At 47.7% G+C, this 20,675-nt stretch overlaps 1 protein-coding gene across 2 annotated transcripts in view; it reads left to right on the plus strand.

Annotated features, from left to right (window-relative positions):
* The window catches only part of KPNA6 (karyopherin subunit alpha 6), a 685,221-nt gene that overhangs the window by 451,544 nt on the left and 213,002 nt on the right, over window positions 1-20,675 (plus strand). For both annotated transcript variants that reach the window (XM_078680680.1, XM_078680679.1), the window contains exons 6-7: window positions 6,893-7,024; window positions 9,369-9,457. In XM_078680680.1, coding sequence (XP_078536806.1) covers window positions 6,893-7,024; window positions 9,369-9,457 — 221 coding nt within the window. The remainder of the gene's footprint in view (window positions 1-6,892; window positions 7,025-9,368; window positions 9,458-20,675) is intronic.

Raw genomic sequence — 20,675 nt, forward strand, 5'->3', positions numbered from 1 at the left:
TCTGGATACGGTCTCAGATTTCCAGATAGATTTCGATTCCAAACCCCTTCAGTTGCAGGAGCCAAGACAACTGTCTTTTTACAAAATAACTGGAAGAAGTAGTTACAAACCAAATAAAAACTATGCTACAAAAAACGGCAGTTGTGGGAATAAGTGTCAGCCTGATTGGATTTGTGAGCACATTGTTTCTTGTGGAGAAGAAAGACAACAGACAAGAGTTGATGACCTGTGATGCATTTGAAGGAACTGAATTATCATGTGACATACAGACATTTCATAATGGAGGGAGTACTTTTCAAAATGGAGGGAGTACATCTTTTGAGAGATGTTACAAGAGTCAGATTGGCTAGTAAAGATGGATCTGAGGATTCCATTATGCAATGGAAGGTCCAAGGTACTTACAGTTCAGATTGAAAGGCCAATTATACAAATTTGTGTGTCTACTATTTGGGTTTTCCTCAGCCCCTTGGTGTTTCACAAAGGTGATTAGCTCAGTAGTAGATTTTTTTTGTTTTTAGAGAGACTGGGGTTCATTTGATAATATATCTGGACGATTTACTCATTACGAACTAGAATATAACTGCAATGAAATCACAGAATCACAGATGACATTGGTGAAAGATGTATTGGAGCCTTATGTTTTTTTTAGTAAATCTGGAGGAGTCCGTTTTAGACCCATCTCAGAGTTTAGATTTTTTGGGCTTCGTTGTGGACTCAGTGAAATCGTAGCTGTTACCAGAGAAGAAAAAAAGCGGGAAATAAAGTCAGTATTGAAAAAGGAAGACTAAAGTTTAGGGACTTGTCTTGGATGATAAGTCTTTTGTCAGTGTTTTCGGATCCTTTACACTACAGAGCCTTGCAGCTTTTGATGACCACTGGTCTAGCAAAAGGATTGTGATATGGAGATTATGTGAATATGACAATAGAAGCAAAGAAAAAATGATATGGCGGTTGGAGAAATTGGAGGCCTGGAATAGCTGAGATATTTCGCTCAAACCAGATTTTGAAAGCGACCGATGCAAGCAGTTATGAATGGGGAGCAATTTATTCACACAAGACCGGTGGTGTATGGAGTTCCAGACGAATGGATGAAACATATAAAATGTTTAGCAATGAAAGCAGGACGTTTTGCATTGCACAGTTTCAAATCACATTTACGCGGTTGCTTGGTTTTGGTAAAGATGGCTAATATTACAGCATTTAAGTATATAAACAGATTGGGAGGCAGCCAATCAAAAAAATTTACAGAAATGACAAAAGAGATTAGAAATTTTGTTTAGAACACAGAATTAGTCTGCAGGCTCAAAACATACCAGGGATACAAAATTCTGTAGCGGATTGGAATTCAAGAAATATTCTGGATTGCAGCAATTGTTAAGTTAGACAGGACAATTTCTTTCAGGAAATACAGGTGTGTCTGGGCCCTTTCGTGGTAGATCTGTTTGCTTCGAAGGTTGGCTCATCAGTTACAAAATTTCATCAGCTGTGATCCAGAGAGTGCTGATTCATGCGAGGAGGCAGGTAGGTTAACTCTTTAATCAGATCCCAAGTCTGGGAATCTGCACACTAGTCAAAGCCAATGTGAATGTTAGCGCATCCAGGGGGGTGGACAGCTTTGAAAGAAACTGACAGCATGGAGAAGTTGCGCCTATATAGGACCCCCACATAATTTGCGGAGTGGAGCAGTGTCCGTGCCGAGCCGCATTGCGCCACCTACTAGCATGCAGTGGTACTGCTCAAAAGATTCTGGATCCAGTCTGATGCCTGGGGAACATTCAAAATGTGTGGAATCTGAAGTTAGTCTCTACCGAAAAGAATATTGGCGAAGGGAACTTGTTTGTTTCCTACTGATTTACTACAAATCTGCAAATTTTTTTACATTGGGATTCTGTTCAATTATTGACAGTGCCTGTCCAATCTCTTTTTCCCAGCCATTACAAATTACTGTTCTGATGGATACATCTGGCAGTGGATTCCTCACCTTGTGAATATCCCCTGCGCAGCAGCCATTAGGAATTTTTTGTAGCTCTCCACGCCGGCGAGGTCATGGACGATGTCACAGAGGGTACGACTCCGCTCGCGAACCCGCTGACGTCACTGGATCCATAATAGGGCCTCGTCGGCGTGATGACGTCAGTTCCCTTTTTCCCGCGCCGTCGACGCCAACGGATTTTATGGACTCTCCATATGTTACTTTGTATTTCAAGCTCCAAAAAGGTATTTTCCTCTGCAAGCATTGCGTTGAAATCTACGAATGCTACCTGTTTGATGGGAAGGTACATCCATGCTTTGATGGACTCATCTAAACATTTGCTAGATGATACCCAGGCTGCACGTAAAGTAATTCAGAGTGGGCTAGACACAGCTGACTCAGTGGCAAGGATCATGGGTTCTGCAGTGGCTACTAGAAAGGGAGCTGGTTGAAGTCTACGGATTTTTCAACAGATGTGCAAGCTACTCTGTTGGACTTACCATTTGATGGTTCAGGACTATTTGGTAAGAAAGCGGACGATGCCCTAGAGAGGTTTAAGGATAGCAAAGCTATGGCAAAATCACTTGGCTTGCAAGCTCAGCCTAGAGGTACAGGTCGTAAATACAGAGGTTTTGGGAAGTCATCCTTAAGTTCATATGGCCAACCTAGTCAGCAACAGAATACTCTATGCAAGTCGTATAGAGGAAAAAGTAGAGGTCATCCACGAGGCCGTCAGCCCTCCTCCTCCTCTTCCTCTACCTCCCCTGCTATCACTGCAGCAAAGCAGCCCTAGATTCCCCATTCCGGATCATGTTGGTCCTGTAGGGGGTCGGCTTACCCATTTTCTACAGGATTGGGAATTAGTCACTACAGACCTTTGGGTTCATAATCTTGTGGAAAATGGGTATTCTCTTCCCTTTCGGGAATTCCCTCCAAATTTCCCTCCTTGCCAAGGGGCTTGCTCAGAAGAACATCTCCATCTCGTTCAGGAGGAAGTTCTGACCTTGCTAAAGAAAGGTGCGATAGAGGTGGTTCCAGAGCAGGAGAGGGGTCAGGGATGCTACTCCCAGTATTTCCTGATTCCCAAGAAGGATGGCAGATTACATCCAATTCTGGATCTCAGGGTCTTGAATCTTTATCTGAAGCAAGAGAAGTTCAAGATTCTTACCCTTGCGCAGGTTCTTCAGGCGCTGCTGGAAGAAGATTGGATGGTGTCGATCAACTTGCAGGATGCGTATTTTCATATTCCCATCCTGAAGTCGCACAGGAAGTATCTCCGTTTCACGGTGGGTTCGCAACATTATCAGTTTGCGGTCCTTCCGTTTGGACTTACTACTGCACCTCGGGTCTTCACCAAGGTGATGGCGGTGGTGGCAGCCCATCTCAGAAGATCGGGGATTCCAGTGTTTCCCTATCTGGATGATTGGCTGATCAAAGCGGAGTCGCCAGAGAGGGTTTGTCATCATCTGCAAGTGACAACCCAGTTGTTAAACAGGTTGGGGGTTTTGATAAATGTACCCAAATCTCACCTGGTGCCCTCACAGCGCAACCTGTTTATAGGGGCAGTACTGGTCACTACTGTCTGTCGAGCATTCCCTCCGCCTCAAAGGATTCTCAACATTCAGAAAATGATTCCCTTGTTTTACAATGGAGCGGTCTTTCCAGTCCTGAAGGTCCTTAGTCTGCTCGGTCTGATAGCTTCCTACATTCTGTTGGTCAACCATGCACGCTGGCACTCCAGTAGTGCCTCCGCAGGCAGTGGTATCAGCACAACATAGATCTCAGGGAGTCAGTGAGGATCTCCAGAGAAGCGGCAGCGGATCTGTCTTGGTGAAGTGTGGAAGGTAATCTGTCTCAAGGAAAACCTTTCCATCTTCCTCCATCGGTTGCCACAGTGATAACGGATGCATCCACTCTAGGGTGGGGTGCTAATCTGTGGGATCTAGAGATCGAGGGTCTTTGGTCTCCAGAGGAAAGGTTGCTTCGTCTGGCGCTCAAGGTCTTCCTCCCTTCCCTTCGCGGTCCGTCGGTTCAGGTCCTTACAGACAACCCTACCCCGATGTGCTATGTCAACAAGCAGGGAGGAGTAGGGTCGCAGTGTCTTTGCAGAGAGGCTCTGCGTCTCTGGTCCTGGGTTCAGGACCATCAGATTTGTCTGATGGCAAATCATCTGGCCGGAGTTCTGAACGTGCGTGCAGACCGTCTGTCGGCAGTTCTCAGCCGACCACGAGTGGAGGCTTCATCCAGAGGTGGTTCGTCACGTCTTTCGGATGTGGGGAACTCCTCAGGTGGACCGGTTTGCCACCCACGAGAACGCTCACTGTCCGTCATTCTGCAGTCTCCAGTTTCAGATGCAGGGAGCTTTGGGGGATGCGTTTCAGTTGAGTTGGGGCTCGCAACTCCTTTACGCATTTCCTCCCATACCCTTGATTCCTTGGGTTCTGAGGAAGATTCGCCAACACCGGGCCCAAGTCATATTGATCGCACCGAATTGGCCAAGAAGGGTGTGGTACACAGATCTTCTCCACCTCTCCTCGTGCCCGCCGCTCCGTCTCCCTTTCAGGGCAGATCTCCTCTCTCAGATGGAGGGGCAGGTTCTACACCTCCAGAGCTTACACCTTCAAGCCTGGAGATTGAACAGGGCAACCTGAATTCTTTTTCTCTCCCACCTGATGTGGTGGATGTTATTCTTTCTGCCAGGCGGCTTTCCACCAAGTCAATTTATTCTTATAGATGGTCTAAATTTGTTTCCTGGTGTGGGGAGAAATCTATTGACCCCTTAAGAGCTTGTTTGTCCAATATTCTTCAATTTGCTCTTTCTTTGGCCCAGCAGGGTTTTGCTGTGGCTACTGTAAAAGGTTATTTATCTGCCTTGTCGGCATTCTTTTGTTTGCCGGACCAGCCGTCTTTGTTTAAGTCACCTATTGTTTTACGTTTCCTTAAGGGTCTTACCAACATATTCCCTCCTACTCCTTTTATTGTGCCTCAATGTAGGTAAACACTCTTGTGTTGACCTACTTGATGGGTTCACCCTTTGAACCTTTGCACAAGTGTCACATGAGGCTACTGTCCTTTAAGACAGTTTTTCTTGTTGCAATTACCTCGGCAAGGAGGGTAAGTGAGCTTCAAGCTCTTAGTTCGAAACCCCCATTCCTGACCATTCATGCTGAAAGAATGGTACTCAGGACCAGGGCTGCTTTTCTGCCTAAGGTGGTGACTCCTTTACATCTAGGGCAGTCTATTACCCTTCCTACCTTCTATCCTCCCCATCACCCTTCCAAGGAGGAGGAGCGGCTTCACCGTCTCGACCCTAAGAGGGCGGTGAGCTTTTATCTCGATAGGACTAAAGACTATCGTGTGGACGACCAGCTCTTTGTTGGATTTGCTGGCTGCAGGAAAGGAAGAGCGGTGCACATGCGCACACTTTCAAGATGGATTATCTTGTGCATTAAGATCTGCTATGCACTGGCTGGTAAGGAGCCTCCAGAGGGTATAAGAGCTCACTCTACTAGAGCAAAGTCTTCTACATCTGCTTTGTCTAGGGGTGTTCCTGTAGAGGACATTTGCAGAGCGGCAACTTGGGCATCCCTCCACACTTTCGCGAAGCATTACTGCTTGGATTCCGAAGTGAGGAGGGACGGCCACTTTGCTCATTCTGTCCTCCAAGATTTTCTGGTATAGAAGAGTGGACACCCTCCTCCGGGAGTGGGGACTGCTGTGGGAATCTATTCACAAGGTGAGGAATCCACTGGCAGATGTATCTATCGGAAGAACAAGTTACTTACCTTCGGTAATGCTTTTTCTGGTGGATACAGTATCTGCCTCTGGATTCCTCACATGCCCACCCGCCTCCCCGTTGTCCACTTTTCTATACCTACAAGTAGGTATGTTGTATTTTCCATTGGAAATGTTTAATTCTATTTTCCTTTTGAGTTGTCTTCACACTGTGTGTTGGTTCAAATACTGTGTACTTTGTATACTACACTTGTTTATGTCGGTCCGTCCATGTGCCTCGGGGGCACGGAAAAAAGGGGCGGAACTGACGTCATGACGCCGACGGGGCCCTATTATGGATCCAGTGACGTCAGCGGGGTCGCGAGCGGAGTCGTACCCTCTGTGACGTCATCCATGACTACGCCGGCGTGGAGAGCTACTAAAAATTCCGAATGGCTGCTGCGCAGGGGATATTCACAAGGTGAGGAATCCACAGGCAGATACTGTATCCACCAGAATAAACGTTACCGAAGGTAAGTAACTTGTTCTTCTGTGCTCAAAACATTTCAACATGAGGTATTTCCATCCACCTTAAAGATATTTTTTCTTTCTCCTCTATCTTAGCTGTATATAGAATTACACGCTCTTTAGTCTGTTAAGGTTCCTTGAAGGGCTTTAAATATGGTTTCTTGAAGTCACTGGATACTGATCAATTAAGTGCTGAAATATGTAACTGTCTCCTTACTACGTAACTTGCATTATTGTTTTTTTTGCACACATTAAGCAATCATGATTCCATCTTGATTGCAACCTTGAGAAAGTACATAGGATGATACATGGGTTGGCTGTATTATGTATGTTTTTTCACCTCCTTAACGGAAGAAACATGTCTTCCCAGTAATCGGCATTCAGTGCTTAACTAAGGAATACATACTTGTTGACTATTTGATTAGAGTTTAAACTGTTTTGTGTGCTCTAATATAAATATATTCCAACTGTCAAGAGACAAGGCCATATGGCTGGGAGTTCTTGGGTTACCCTTAGGCAGTGACAACTTATGTTCTTGAATTGTATGTTCAATAATCATTTACCCAGTACTGTATTGTTGGATATACAACAATTGCTTAACCAATGCTGCTTCTATTTTCTATTGGAACAGTGGTACATTTTAAATTGTTAGTGATCCTTTGTTTAATTTTCTTGTAGTTTGAGGCTGCCTGGGCACTGACTAACATAGCATCTGGAACCTCTCAACAAACCAAAATAGTAATTGAGGCTGGTGCGGTCCCGATCTTCATAGAGCTCTTAAACTCTGACTTTGAGGATGTCCAAGAGCAGGTAATAAAAAGAATGGGTGAGTAAAGAAAATGTGCACTTAGAGCATCCTATTATTTTGGGAAGATCTCTATCCAGGCTTAACGTTGGCTTTAACTGACCTGAATCCTGCTGCAGTGATATTCTACACAGGTTTGAATCTTGCCCAGTATTAGCCTAGCCAGTGTGTACCTGAATCCTGAAACAATATTAACCTCAACAGACCTAAGTACTGTTACAGCATTAACCTGGTCAAACCTGAATTTTGTGACACTGATTGCATATATGTTGTAGCATGTTGGTGCAGTGTTGGGTATGTACAGTCCTGGTACTGGTAGATCATTCTATTTCTGTTTAGTGTTAATAAAGCACCAGTAGTTGGAAGGCATTATTTAAGTGCTGACAGTCATCAATGCTTCTTAAACGAATAGTATTTTTAAGTTTTTCTAAAATGACCGAAGCTGTTTATTTAAGTGTTGCACATGCAGGAGTTTATTGCACAGCATGCATGAATGCTTGGCAAAAGATCTTCTTTTCTTAGTTAGGAAGAGTGCTATCACTTTTTTGATTCATCTTAATTTCTTTGATCTGCAAACCCATAGTAGCCTCTTTTCAAGTGTCCTGTGTCATTACGGTGAATGGATTTGTGGGTAATGGGATTTAAAATTTTATTTGAGCTTCTAATGGAAACTAATGCACTTTCATTAGGGAGACATGTTCTTTGGGGTTGGATATTCATGGATGCACTTTCCTTTTTTTATATGTTTTTCCTGCTTGTTCCAATCACTAATGTGCTAGAATAGCCCAACTTGTACCATATATTTGTGCATGCTGAAGTTTTTTTCTCCTGACAACTGAGGCAGGCTCATTTTATTATTTGTAAGTATTAATTAGTGTAGTTTTAGGTTTTAGTATTATTGATCCACTAATGGGATTGCTGATTCTGATCATCTTTAATATACCTCATTGTGGTTTGCCACCTGTCATCCAACCATTGCCTTATAAGAAAGTCTTCTGCTTCACTTGGTCGCTCTTTAGATTCTTTGAGAATGAAAACTCTACAAGAGTGCCACCAGCATATTTATGAAATGTTATATTTTTCTCAAGTTATGCAAATCTGAGACCTGATTCAGTATTAGCTTGTACAGACTGGATTCCTGGTGCAGTGTCAAGATGTATAGGCGTAAATCTTGGCTAACTTATCTTGTGCCACTGAAATGCTGTTGAAACATTATCTTCTTCATACATGAAGACTGGTGCAGTGTTGTCATATACTTCACTGAACCATAGTACACCATTAGCATTTAGATTGCTTAATCTTAGAGTGATAACATATACAGTGTTGGTGTTGGTGGTGTTAGATTATTCAGTCCTGAATCTTGGCATACTGTTGGATTGTTCAAACCCGACTCTCGGTGTATAGTTACTTTTTGTAGTCCTACATCATTCTGCAGATTTATTTTGTATGGGTCGGAATCTGCCCTCATTATTAGTTTGCTAGCAAAACCCTGTATCCTGGCACAATGCTAGCCTGTATAGACCTTGATTCTAGCACCATTTTAGCTTGTAAAAGTCTGATATGCAGGTACAGTGCCAGCTGTGTTTTAAATGTTGTTTTTAGATAGGATTTTTGTACTTTTTAGGGATAGAAGGGCAATTATTTAAGGACCATTTTTCTCGTATTTGCACTTGCCTCTTGTTTTCCACCCACCTTAATTTTCAATCCCTTAGCTTAGGCCTCTCTATTTCTGTGCTGCTACTTTCCAGTCTTTCTGTCATAATTGGTCAGTTCGTGCACTGTCCTGTCCTTCTTTCTTGTGATTTTTCTCCGATTTTGTGCAGACTTCACATTCTCTGCTTTTCATTCAACCTTTCTTTGTTTCTTTAGTACTGAGTCATCTACCTAAAGAGTCATTAAATCTGAATCTTGATTCATCCCAAAATCCTCCTTTCTCTCTCTTTCTTCAACCTCCCCTTTCATTTGACTCCCTTGCTTTCCTCTGTCTGTCCTCCTTCTTTCCACATTCTTCCTGGCCCTGCTCTTGTGATGTATTTTAAACAAGACTCCTTTAGATGCGCAGAGATATGCGGCCTGCTGATTGTACCACTGCACTCATTAGGGCTTCAATCCAAAGGAAACAAACTGATATGTAGGCATCTGTGTTCGTTACTACACTGTGGGGCGCAGACTGGCAGCTGTTGTAGCATTCAAAGGGTTTAATTGTGCATATGTGTAGATGTCACAAAGCAGAACTGACAACCCCCTACAGTCAGTGCTTGTACCTGCTTTATCACTTAGTGGGTGTATATCTGAGAATCCCTTTCCTCTGTTTGCTATTTACCATCTTTGCTTTGTTTCATGTCCTAGGCCGTGTGGGCGCTTGGAAACATTGCTGGTGACAGCTCTGTGTGCAGAGACTACGTCTTGAACTGCAACATCCTTCCCCCTTTATTAATGTGAGTCTGCTCGTCGGAAACTGTTTACCTAAAGGGGACTTTCAAAGAGTCCAAGAGTTAGACCAGAAGTTGGTGTATTGGGGCTAGTGTTGATACACAAGTCTCCTATACGGCTGTTGTCTTAGAATTATGCGAAAGGTGCCAGTTGTTTGATGCCACAGGATGAGTTGAAAGGGTGTAAGTGTCTGAGTTGAACAGGAGGCATTCACTTGATTGCTTGTGCTCAGGTGAGTCCGAAGTTGAAAGATCAGTGTTGGGATGCTTTTGGAGATCTTCAAAGGCTTGGAACTTTATGGTGGACATAAAGCGTTCATAGGATGTCATTAATATAACCGTGAAGGTGGTGTTTGTAGGAAGATGGCTCTGTATATACTATACCCTGGTAAGGTATAGTGTGCACAGTGGATCCCCAAAGACTTGCAGAGTTAAAAGTAGATAACACCTTACTCTCTATTTGTGTAATGTTGGGCGAGCAGTAAGGCTTTATCAGATGGTGGTGTTAAGCATTTATTGTACAAACGCAGGCAAGAAATTATGTCACACACTCAAAGGCTAAACTCAGACCAATTGTTTGTATAAACCAATATTTTAGTTGTATTTTATTTTTAGAACCAAGCAGGACTTGGTACAGGTAAGTAAAATTGTTATTTTCAAAACCGGTTTATAAGAATATGCAAGCTGGATGAAATTGACTTTGTTGTAGGTTTGTAAAACAGTTAAACACAGTTGATATTTGTAATCACTTTGAGTACTTTTTAGAGTACTTTTTAGATTACTTTTTCTACTCAGTGTGGTATGCCTAGATATCACACTGGGACATTTCCTTGACAAATGTAATGAAAACACTTTGACATTAAAGCACAGTTGCTTGGGTTTCCATACAAACACAACCCAACACTTAGAACTTTTTCAGAGGAAAAACAGTCAATGCAATCCTATGGAAGTAAATATGGTGATCAGTTTGCAAGTAAGCAATCGGTTTTGAGAATTGAGTCTCTGTATGCACTCAAAGAGCACCCTCAGCGGCACTGGGGCGGCCGGGTGCAGATTGCTGAGGCCCAATGTTAGCCTATGGGGCCGTCGGTTGGTGGTTGCTCTCGGGCAAGGCACTGGATTGTGGGAGAAAAGCTCCTTAGGGTTAAGCTCAGGGCAAAGGGTGATCCGAGTTAGCACACAAGGTGCACCCACAGAGGCACAGGGGCATGGTGCAGGGTGCTGTGTTGGCGTTCGGTGCCTTGTTTCCAATGAAAGATCTCTGGTCGGAACAAAGACTGCAGGTTCAGGCAGGGAGACTTCCTGGAGGCGACCACTGGTTGGAGAGGTAAGTTGGGATGCTGAGGGATGCCTGGACACTGTCTGTTGGGCTACCCAAGGCTGTGGGAAGTCGGGTGCAGGGATGTCTTTAGGTGTCTTGTTTCCTTACCACCTGCGGTCGCGGGCTAGGGACCCTCGAGTTAGAGGCTGCAGGTTTCGTCAGGAGCCTTGAGGTAGGTCAGGGATTAAATCCTAGGTCTGGTTCGCTCGGGGGACATTCTTGTAGAGTTGGACCACTCGAACTTGGGCCATGGGCATCTGGTGCATAGTGGTGCAGACTCGCGGATTCGGCCGGAGCCAGAGTCTGGTTCTTGAGCAAGTCTGGTTCTTGAGCAAGTCTGGTGCTTGAGCAAGTCTGGTGCTTGAGCAAGTCTGGTGCTTGAGCAAGTCTGGTGCTTGAGCAAGTCTGGTGCTTGAGCAAGTCTGGTGCTTGAGCAAGTCTGGTGCTTGAGCAAGTCTGGTGCTCATGGGAGACAGTGTCTTTGCAGGGCAAGACCTCCTGGTTCTGGGGAGTAGCTGGACATACCGAGATTCCACTGGAAGCGGGTTGATGTCGGGACAGGCCGGTAGGGCTGGGGCTAAGACAGTTGGGGTGGGTACACTGCCTATTATGCCACTCTCTGGTTTTCTATTAAGACTCTCTCTGGTTTCCTGGGTCCCCCCCATCTTCAAGATGGTGAGGACTGAGAGTTGCGCTTTGCCTTGCCTCCTTCACCTGAAGGGTGGAGTTGGCAAAGGTGTGCACACCTCTACCCATATCTTGGGTTTCCCGACGATTCTCCCTCCCAAAGTGGGGGTTTACAACCGGTGGGGGCCAGTTGCTGGGAGCAGCAAAAGGCAGGGTCTGCTAACAAAGGCAGCATGCCTTTGAAGCTTCCCCTTCGTGGACCCTATCCGATCTGGGGGAGGAGGCTTGGCACCTCAGCCCAGGATGTACTTTGTTTCAGGACCCCGAGAGCAGGAGGCCCTCGACCCAAGTGTCCAGAAACATGTCTGGGGGTGGCAGCTGGCGAGCAGCCACTCGGCCATGACACTAGAGTTTGGTGGTTTTTCAGTGGTCATCTCTAAGAAGCCATCTGAGTTCATTTGTTATAACATCTAACACTGTCATCTGTGGGTTTAAGGGGCTAAGAAGTTTGATAACAAACTTCTCAGTATTCAGTAAAGCCATAGGGTGTTGTGGAGTTCAAGGTGCCAAACTCCTAGTCCATGATTTAAAATGGCTTCACTGCACTTACAATACCTGTGTATGGCACAGGTACTGTAGGTACCCATGGCTCATGCCACTGTACCCTCACCTGTGGTATAGTGCTCCCTGGCTTAGGGCTGTAAAGACTGCTAGAGGGGAGACTGACCTATGCCACAGGCAGTGTTTTGGTTGGCATGGCACACAGATGTGCCATGCCGACTTGTAGTTCTAGGGTCTCCCGATGGCACACAGACTGCACTGGTAGTGTGCATGGGTCAGGGGAGGAGCCTGAGGGTAGCAAAGTATATGCTTCAGCCCTAAGAGACTTTCTCTGGCTACAAGGCCCTTGGTTCCCCTGTCACCTTTTACATAGGACTCCTATGTAGGCCAGAGGAGTGCCAATGTGGGAGGGACGGTTCAGTTTGTGGGGAAAGAGCAAAGACCCTGGGTACCTGATTAGCAGGAACCCAGGGCACATGTAGTCATGAAATATCAAACATCTGGCAAAAAGTGGGGGGAAACCTTGCAAAAAGGAGCACTTTTCTACAGTGTTCAATAGGAAGCTAGTATTGTGATGGGACCTGGAGGCATTTAAAGATAGTGTTCGCAATGTGGTGGAGGTATTCAAAAGATTGCCACTCTTGGATTGAATATGCAGTGTTCAGTTGGTGCTAGCTTTGGAATGGGACTGAAGGCGTTTGAAGTTATAATGCTGGAAAATATTCAAATGATGTTAATGGGGCATGTGTCATAAGGTGTTCACAGTACGGTAGCACTGGTATACTTGCAGCTCCAGTTGAAGGTGACCATCTAGACTGGATTGTCCAGTATTTTTGGGGTAAATGCACTTTCTGATAGATACATCTGCCGTGTGGATTCCTCACCCTTGCGTCAGCAACATTCGGAAATTCTTTTTGTAGCCTCGCGCCGACGTGGACTCGGACTTCATAGAGACACGACATCGCTCGCGACTCCGCTGACGTCACCGACGCTTACAATAGGCCCACGCCGGCGTGATGACATCAGTTCCCTTTTTTCCGCGTCGTCGACGCTAACGGTTTCGGGATACTCTGTAGCTTCTAGTAACTCTGTTACTGTATTTCTTCAATTCTCCTTTCTCTGACCTCTTTGTTCGGTTATTATGTCGTCGAAGAAGACAGGTTTTAAACCAGGAAGTAGGAGCAGAAAATAACAGAGCACATGACTGAAAAGAGTCAACATGGCGACTTAACCGGTTTGAAGAAGGAAATACCAAAGAGCCGACTGCCAAGCCTCTGAAAAATTGACCCTTCGCTGCGTGGCCTGAACTTGCAAGGCTCCTGTGAACCCTGAAGCGCAATCTGGAAGCGCCTGTGTTCAATTGATATTTGCAGCGCTATCTGCCAGCGCTTGTGACCCACCGCTCGCGTTTCCCGCTCCGCGGGAAACACTCGCTGTTGAGGGCTTGTTGGCCGTCCAGGAGGCCAGGGAACACCAACGCCCATAAGCCAGCTGGGCTCAGAGAACCTCCCTGCCACGCCCCCCTCAGCTGGAACAAATTGCGCTGAGGCAGCGCTGAAGAGCGGAATTCTTTTTTGTTTGCTGCTGAAGCCGACTGCCAAGCCTCTGAAAAATTGACCCTTCGCTGCGTGGCCTGAACTTGCAAGGCTCCTGTGAACCCTGAAGCGCAATCTGGAAGCGCCTGTGTTCAATTGATATTTGCAGCGCTATCTGCCAGCGCTTGTGACCCACCGCTCGCGTTTCCCGCTCCGCGGGAAACACTCGCTGTTGAGGGCTTGTTGGCCGTCCAGGAGGCCAGGGAACACCAACGCCCATAAGCCAGCTGGGCTCAGAGAACCTCCCTGCCACGCCCCCCTCAGCTGGAACAAATTGCGCTGAGGCAGCGCGCCTCGCGGGACGCGCGCGGGCGACGCCGGGCTAAGCCCGGGCAAAGGGCGGGCCCTCTGTGGCCCTCAGTGGCCGAGGTAGGCCGGGCTGGGCCCTGGTATTTTGATTTCAATTTCTTCTTTGATTGCTGCCTGTTTTACTACACCTTAAGGGTATGCTAATACGCCGATAGGATTATAGCCACAAAGTACTTTTTCGGCAAGTTTGTCTCTCGTTTTCATCCCCTGTGAACTCATATTATATTAAACTGTGTTTCATTTTTAAGACTGGGAATCTTGCTGTAGGACCAGATTCTTTTCCGGCACTATGGAGGCAAAGAAATTGCGTTCCGGGAAAGTTGTAATGGAGAAACCTGGTACAATACCCGGTCCTATTCATTTGAGGAAAAAGCACGTCACCAGTGATATCATGAAAGGTCAGATGCAACTGGTACAAATCTGGGAGAAAAGCCTGAATAAATCCCTAGAAGCTCCTAGGAAATTTGATATTGATCAATTACCACAGTTGGAACTTTGTCCTAATGTGGAGGGAGTCTGTCAGTTGGATCCTATGGTGGAAACAAAAAGGTCATTGAGTCAGTCAAGTGAGGTAAACCTCCCTACATGTCCAGTATATGTGGCTGACGCTGATCCTCTGTTAATAACATCGCAAACTTTGGGCCATAATATTCTCAAGGGAAATGATAATTTGGAAGAAGATAAGGGTGATGTTTCAATAGCTACCAGCATTGACTTGGAACTCTGCGGTCGATATGTAGATAAGACATCTTTATCCCATTTAGCGGCTAATAAAACTCCTAGTGGAGAAACACCATCTGGTCTGCTACTATATAGCAGCACGCCCTCTATTAAATCCATAGATAATCTTTCTACGCAGAGTGCTGTACAATCTCCGCAATTTAATTTATCGGGGATTTGCGCTTTTACATCATCCAGCTACCCAAAAAATGATAAACCTATTTCTGAGTCACTCATAGCCCTTGAGCAAATTCTGTCTTCCATATTACTTTTAATGGGTAAATTTGCTGTAAACTCTGATTGTATCTTGTCTTCGGTTACTGAGATATTGCAGGCACTGTTGGCACAAAATGTGAAAAATGTTGAAAATGTGATTAATCCTCTGATTACTTCTCCTAATCCTGTTCTTGTTGTCCAAAAAGATGTTGATAACACTACTGAGGTGAGGGGAAATGCCCCTTTGGGATCGCCTATAGAGGCGGATATCTATAAGTCCCCTAATCGACCTTCTTCATCTCCCTTGCTTCAGAGAACTGAACCAATGTTGATTGAGCAGGAAGAAAATGTGATTGAAGAGCCTCAAATGGGGGGTCATGAGCTTTTTCCTATTTTTGTACAAGATAAAAGGGAGCCAGAAGGTCCCGCGGGGACTACCAGAGCTGCTAAAGTAAAATCAAGAGGGAAAAATAGGAAACTGATACGTAAATATAAAAAGAAAAGACCCAGACAAATTATTTTTCAAAAGCATACAATATCGGAATTGCCTGGTCTTATAGAAAGTGGGTATAACCCACCTTCAGATATCTCTGGTAAAGTGGAAATTGAAGGTATCATAAATGATGAATGTGGGAGCACCCCGGTTGAAGCAACTGTGAAGAGGGTGGTTCCATGTCCATTAGTAAATGTTCCTGCTCCCCAACCTATAAGTACCGATGATATTATTCATTCGCCGATAGTAACAAGAGTATTTAATCCAACTGCACCTATCTTTCGGCCTCAGACGGAGGTAGTTAGGAATTCAATACCTCAATCAGCAAAAAGCCCTATTTTACATGTGGATACTCTGTCATTGGATTTTCTCCCATTATTTGATTCTGATCTAAAAATGAATAGATCCTGGCTACTCAACTGCTTTAAAGAGATAGAAAGCTTAAAGTTGGTTTTAACAAATGACATTGATTTAGTTCTCCCAATAAGATCTATAAATGGGCAACGAACAAGGGTAAAGTTTTACTCTAAAATAATTGCTAATTTAGTTCTTCAACAAGCCGAAGCCTTTCAATGTAGAGGAATTGACGTGCTACCCTTTGTTAATAATAATTTGTGTCTTTCTTCTACCGAAAGAAGCACAAAGTTGACCTCTGGACAGGATGATCTTCCTATGTGTAATAACGATCTAAAAATTTGGCTCTCCAGAGGTAAACGAATGGTTTCCCAGGTACTTCCATTACCTGGTAGCACAGATATTCCTCTAACTGAAGACAATTCAATGTGGAACTGGTTACCAGGAGTTCTCTCAAATACCACCTCGAGAAACCCACGACCATTTTCGCATCTTTAACACTTGTTTAAAAATTGTCTCTTGGAATGCCGCTGGTTTGTCTAATTGCCCTGAGAAATTTGATTTTCTTCTCTCCTTGAATGCAGATGTAGTATGTATTCAGGAAACATGGTGTAAGGGGGGCGTGGCCAGCAGCATGGCTGACTAGACGTGCCGCACCGGAGCTCCGGCCGAGCTGCCCCGTAATCCGCCTGAAATCCGTCAAAACCGACCTTGCAACGCTGCCAGAGTATAACTCCCATACTCCGAGATCGGGAGCGAGTAGCCTGGGAAGTCTCAGCCCTCCGGAGCCTGTGGATCGCGTCCGAGGAAGAAGACGGCGAGGGGACGGCGGACATGATGGCGGCCGCGAGAGAGAAGGGACCCCGGGTTGCCTAGAGCCACGACCGGCGGATACACAGCCGGCGCCCTCCGCCAGGTGAATCCGGAGACCTCCACACAGTCAGGGGGGACCGAGAGCCTGCGGTGGGGAGCTGGAGGTATACGCGAGGTGATCGGTAACCTGCACCAAGATGGCCGCCGGCGGGAGGTAGAGCGACGGGAGTAGACACCCGGCTCCTGCTGAGGCGCACCACTGAGGGCGGCGGACCAGACACACACGGTTAGCGGAGGGAGTGAGGGTGACGACCCTCGTCGGAGCACCAACCCATTTCCACGGGCGCCGCGGCCTGCGGCGGTCCCTCCCCCCCCCCCTCCCCCCCTCCTGAGACATCGGCTGGAGCCACCTTGATGGTGGAGTGGTCCGGGGCGCTGGGATCAGCAGCGATGTGGCGGAGACGGCTCACGGAGGGCGGCGAGACTATGGCCCACAGGAGAGGGGGCTGATCTTGTAACGGACATCCTGCAGGTGAAACGAGCGGAGAGACCCAGGGCCTGGGGGACTATTGGACGAGGGGAGACGCGGAGGCAGTGACCCACGCTCTCGTCATCCGGCGGCTCACACACTGACCGGCGCTCCCATACAGAAGCAGGGATCTCGGCATTTTCTCTTGGGCGGCTGTACGGTGAGGGGATGGGGAAGAAAGACCCGGTACCCAAACCCCCGCGCCAGGGACCTATGGACAATTTCGCGGCGCCACGGTCCATGGCAGACCATCCAGGCCCCCGCACCGACACGGCCATGCTACTGGAGGCCATCCAAGCGTCCAGAACGGACATCCAGGCATCGCGATCTGCCCTAGAGACCAAGATTGGCGAGGTTGGGGCCGAGGTGACGCTGCTGCGCCAGGACTTCCGGAACCTGACCGAAAGAGTAACGGTAGTGGAAGACAAAGTGAAGGAGGACGGGGAGGCGATCACTACGCTCAAGAAAGACATGGCAGAGCTACAGGTTGCGCACCGTCACCTCCAATGGAAGGTGGACGATGCTGAGAACAGGTCCAGGCGCAACAACCTCCGCTTTGTAGGTTTTAGGGAGGGGATTGAGGAAAAGGACATGGCCGCCTTCCTCCTGACCTGGCTGAAAGCTACTTTCCCCGAGGCGCCATTTTCTACATGCTTTATTATTGAAAGAGCACATAGGGCGCTTCTGGCCAAGCCACCTGAGGGCGCGAGACCCAGGCCAGTTATAGCGCGCTTCTTGAACTTTGCCGACCGGGACCTGATTCTGAGGGAGGCCAGGGCCCTGGGGGAGATCCGCCTTGAGAACACTACAATAATGATCTTCCCGGATTACAGCCAGGAGGTCTCGAAACAACGCCGCTCCTTTGACGCTGTGAAGGCGAAACTGAGGTCCCTGAATCTTAAATACATGCTCCTCTTCCCCGCCAAGCTGAAGGTGATATATAAGGACAAGTCTATCTTTTTTGCCCACCCGGAAGACGCGTGGCAGTGGTTGGAGGAGCGCCCTATCTTGAACAGTAGGGAGGCGGCCAGTCGGGACGCAATGGACAGAAAGGTGAGGGAAAGATCGAGCTGGGAGCGGCCGAAGCCGCAGCGACGGAGGTTACGGAGGACCCAACACACGAACGCGGCGACGCCATATAGGACCCGAGGATCGACCAACAACAGGGGAGGCAGATCGGAATCCCCAGGCAAAGACCCAGTGGCGGGCTCGAGGTTCAGCAGTCTGAGGAACGGGGTACGCTCCGAGGGGGATGACGTGGAGGGATCGGAAGGCCCCTCATCCGGCGAGGAAGATATGGACCTCTTGGGCGAATCGCTACACCCCTTGGTTAAGGAGATCCGTCAATTGGAACAAGGCTCCTCGGATCCAGACCCGACCATAGACACTCAGGACTCACATTCTTGAAGGCAGGAACATGCAGCTCGGATGAGATAGCAGCTCGGCATAAAGGAGCACGCAAGTTGGCACACCCCCTACAGTTTCTTTCTTGGGTGTCTGAACTGAACACAGTTTAATCTGGGGAGGGATGTGCGGGAGGGCGACTGACCTACTCCCATGGATGGTTTGGTCCCATGTTGGGGCGCAGCTAGAAGGGGAGGGTGGTGGGGTGGGGGAGGGAGGGGAATGTTGGTACTGTTGTTTCCTCACGTTGGGGAGTTGGGGAGTTGGGAGGGGGAGGGGGGTGGTATCAGTGAAGCAGCAGAGTTTACCCTTGCTACTACCCTGGACCCAGGGTCGGGCATTCGGTGGCCAGTGTGAAGTGCAATGGCAGGTACACTAGCTGAACCTAGCCGGGATGGCGCTGGGGTAAAGGCGCTAACCTGGAATGTAAACGGCCTGGGTTCCAAAATTAAGAGGGGCTTGGTCAATGCATATATTAAACGCATAGCACCAGACATCATATTCCTCCAGGAAACACATTTGAGGGGGAACCATTGTGCTTTTCTAGCACGTGGGCAGTACACAGTCTTAGCACACGCGGGATACACGACGGGCTCACGGGGCACAGCAATACTCATAAGGAAAACGACGCCATTCACAGTGACACGCACATGGTTGGACCCGCAGGGCACGTTTGCAGGGGTACAGGGGACATGGAGGAGGCGCAGGTACACGCTGCTGTCAGTATATGCTCCACCCAAATTACAAAACCGGACGATGCAGGAGATCACGACCATACTGCTAGCCACGGCTGACACGATACAGATTATGGGCGGGGACTTCAACGATGTGATGTGCACGACTAGTGATAGATCTGGGGACTCTCACGCAGTAGCGGCAGTGACTGCTTTGGCCCGTAGAATGGACACGATTGGCCTCACTGATGTGTGGCGGTGGCTCCATCCTGTGCAGGCAGCCTACTCCTTTTACTCAGGGGCCCACAAGGTATTTTTTAGATTGGACTATATATTCACTACGAGACAGGAACTCTCGACGGGGGACTTGGCAGAATATAGGGCGAGGGGTGTCTCGGACCATTCCCCGCTGTTTGTACATATAGGACGTGGTAGGGGGAGTGGAAAGGCTCAGTGGCGTATGTCGCCGTGGGATCTCCAGACTCCTGAGATTCTAAGGGGAATTAGAGCGGATATCAAAGTCTTTGTGGCGGAAAACGAGGGGTCGGTGCAATCGGGAGTTACGCTATGGGAAGCCATGAAAACCGTGTTGAGAGACCGCTTCAGCTCCAGGGTGGGGGAGGCCAGAAGGAAACGCACTGAGGAAATAGCGCAGGAAGAGGCAAACATCTTGACTCAAGAAGCTGAATACCACAGAACGAAGGGGGAGGGACATCTACGGATTCTGCTAGACACTCAACGGCTATACAGGGAACTGCTCACGGACGAAGCGCGCACGCAGGCGCTGGCCACCCTTCATCGCCTGTATGATGTAGGCGACAAATCCGGGAAACTCATGGCATGGCTGAGCAGGCGGGAGCAAGCGGCCAGATGGGTTGATTGGATTGGGCTCCCGGGTTCGGCACGAGCATCAACAGATGTCGCGATAGCAGAGGCCTTTGCGAACTATTTTGAAGAATTCTACAAGGCTAGGGACCTCGGAGATTGCGAGGTGGTAAAGTCGTTCCTGGGTAGTATGGAGGTGCCGCAGTTGACCCCCGAAAATAGCGAGGCTCTGGACGCCGACCTATCCCTGGAAGAAATCACGGAGGCAGTGGCAGTCCTGAAACCAGGGAAAACCCCGGGACCTAATGGCTTCCCGGCGGAGTTTTTCAAACGGACGGGGGACCTCCTGGCACGTCACTTGAAATCACCAGGGATAGGCGGCGCTCATACGCAGACAACGTAAATAGGGTAGTGGTGGCAGCAAAGGCGGAGATGGATAGATGGAGACCGCTACCGCTTACCATGTTAGGCAGAGCCGCCCTGTATAAAATGATCCTGTTACCAAAGTTTTTATACGCCCTGCAAAATGAGTACTATCCCTTACCAGAAGCGACACTGCGGACAATCCATGCTGATCTTCGCTCTTTCTTGTGGCTGGGGAAGCAGTCCCGGGTGGCACTCACGACCCTGCAGCGCCACCAATACAGTGGGGGTATCTCGCTGCCTAATCTGGAGGCCTATTACTGGGCAGAACACCTTGCCCCGATCAATGATTGGCTACACGCCCCGGCTGACCATCCCACCTATGCTTTAGAGAGATCCAAATGGGGCAACAAGACGGTA

This window comes from Lissotriton helveticus, chromosome 3_1 (assembly GCF_964261635.1).
Source record: "Lissotriton helveticus chromosome 3_1, aLisHel1.1, whole genome shotgun sequence".
NCBI lineage: Eukaryota > Metazoa > Chordata > Amphibia > Caudata > Salamandridae > Lissotriton > Lissotriton helveticus.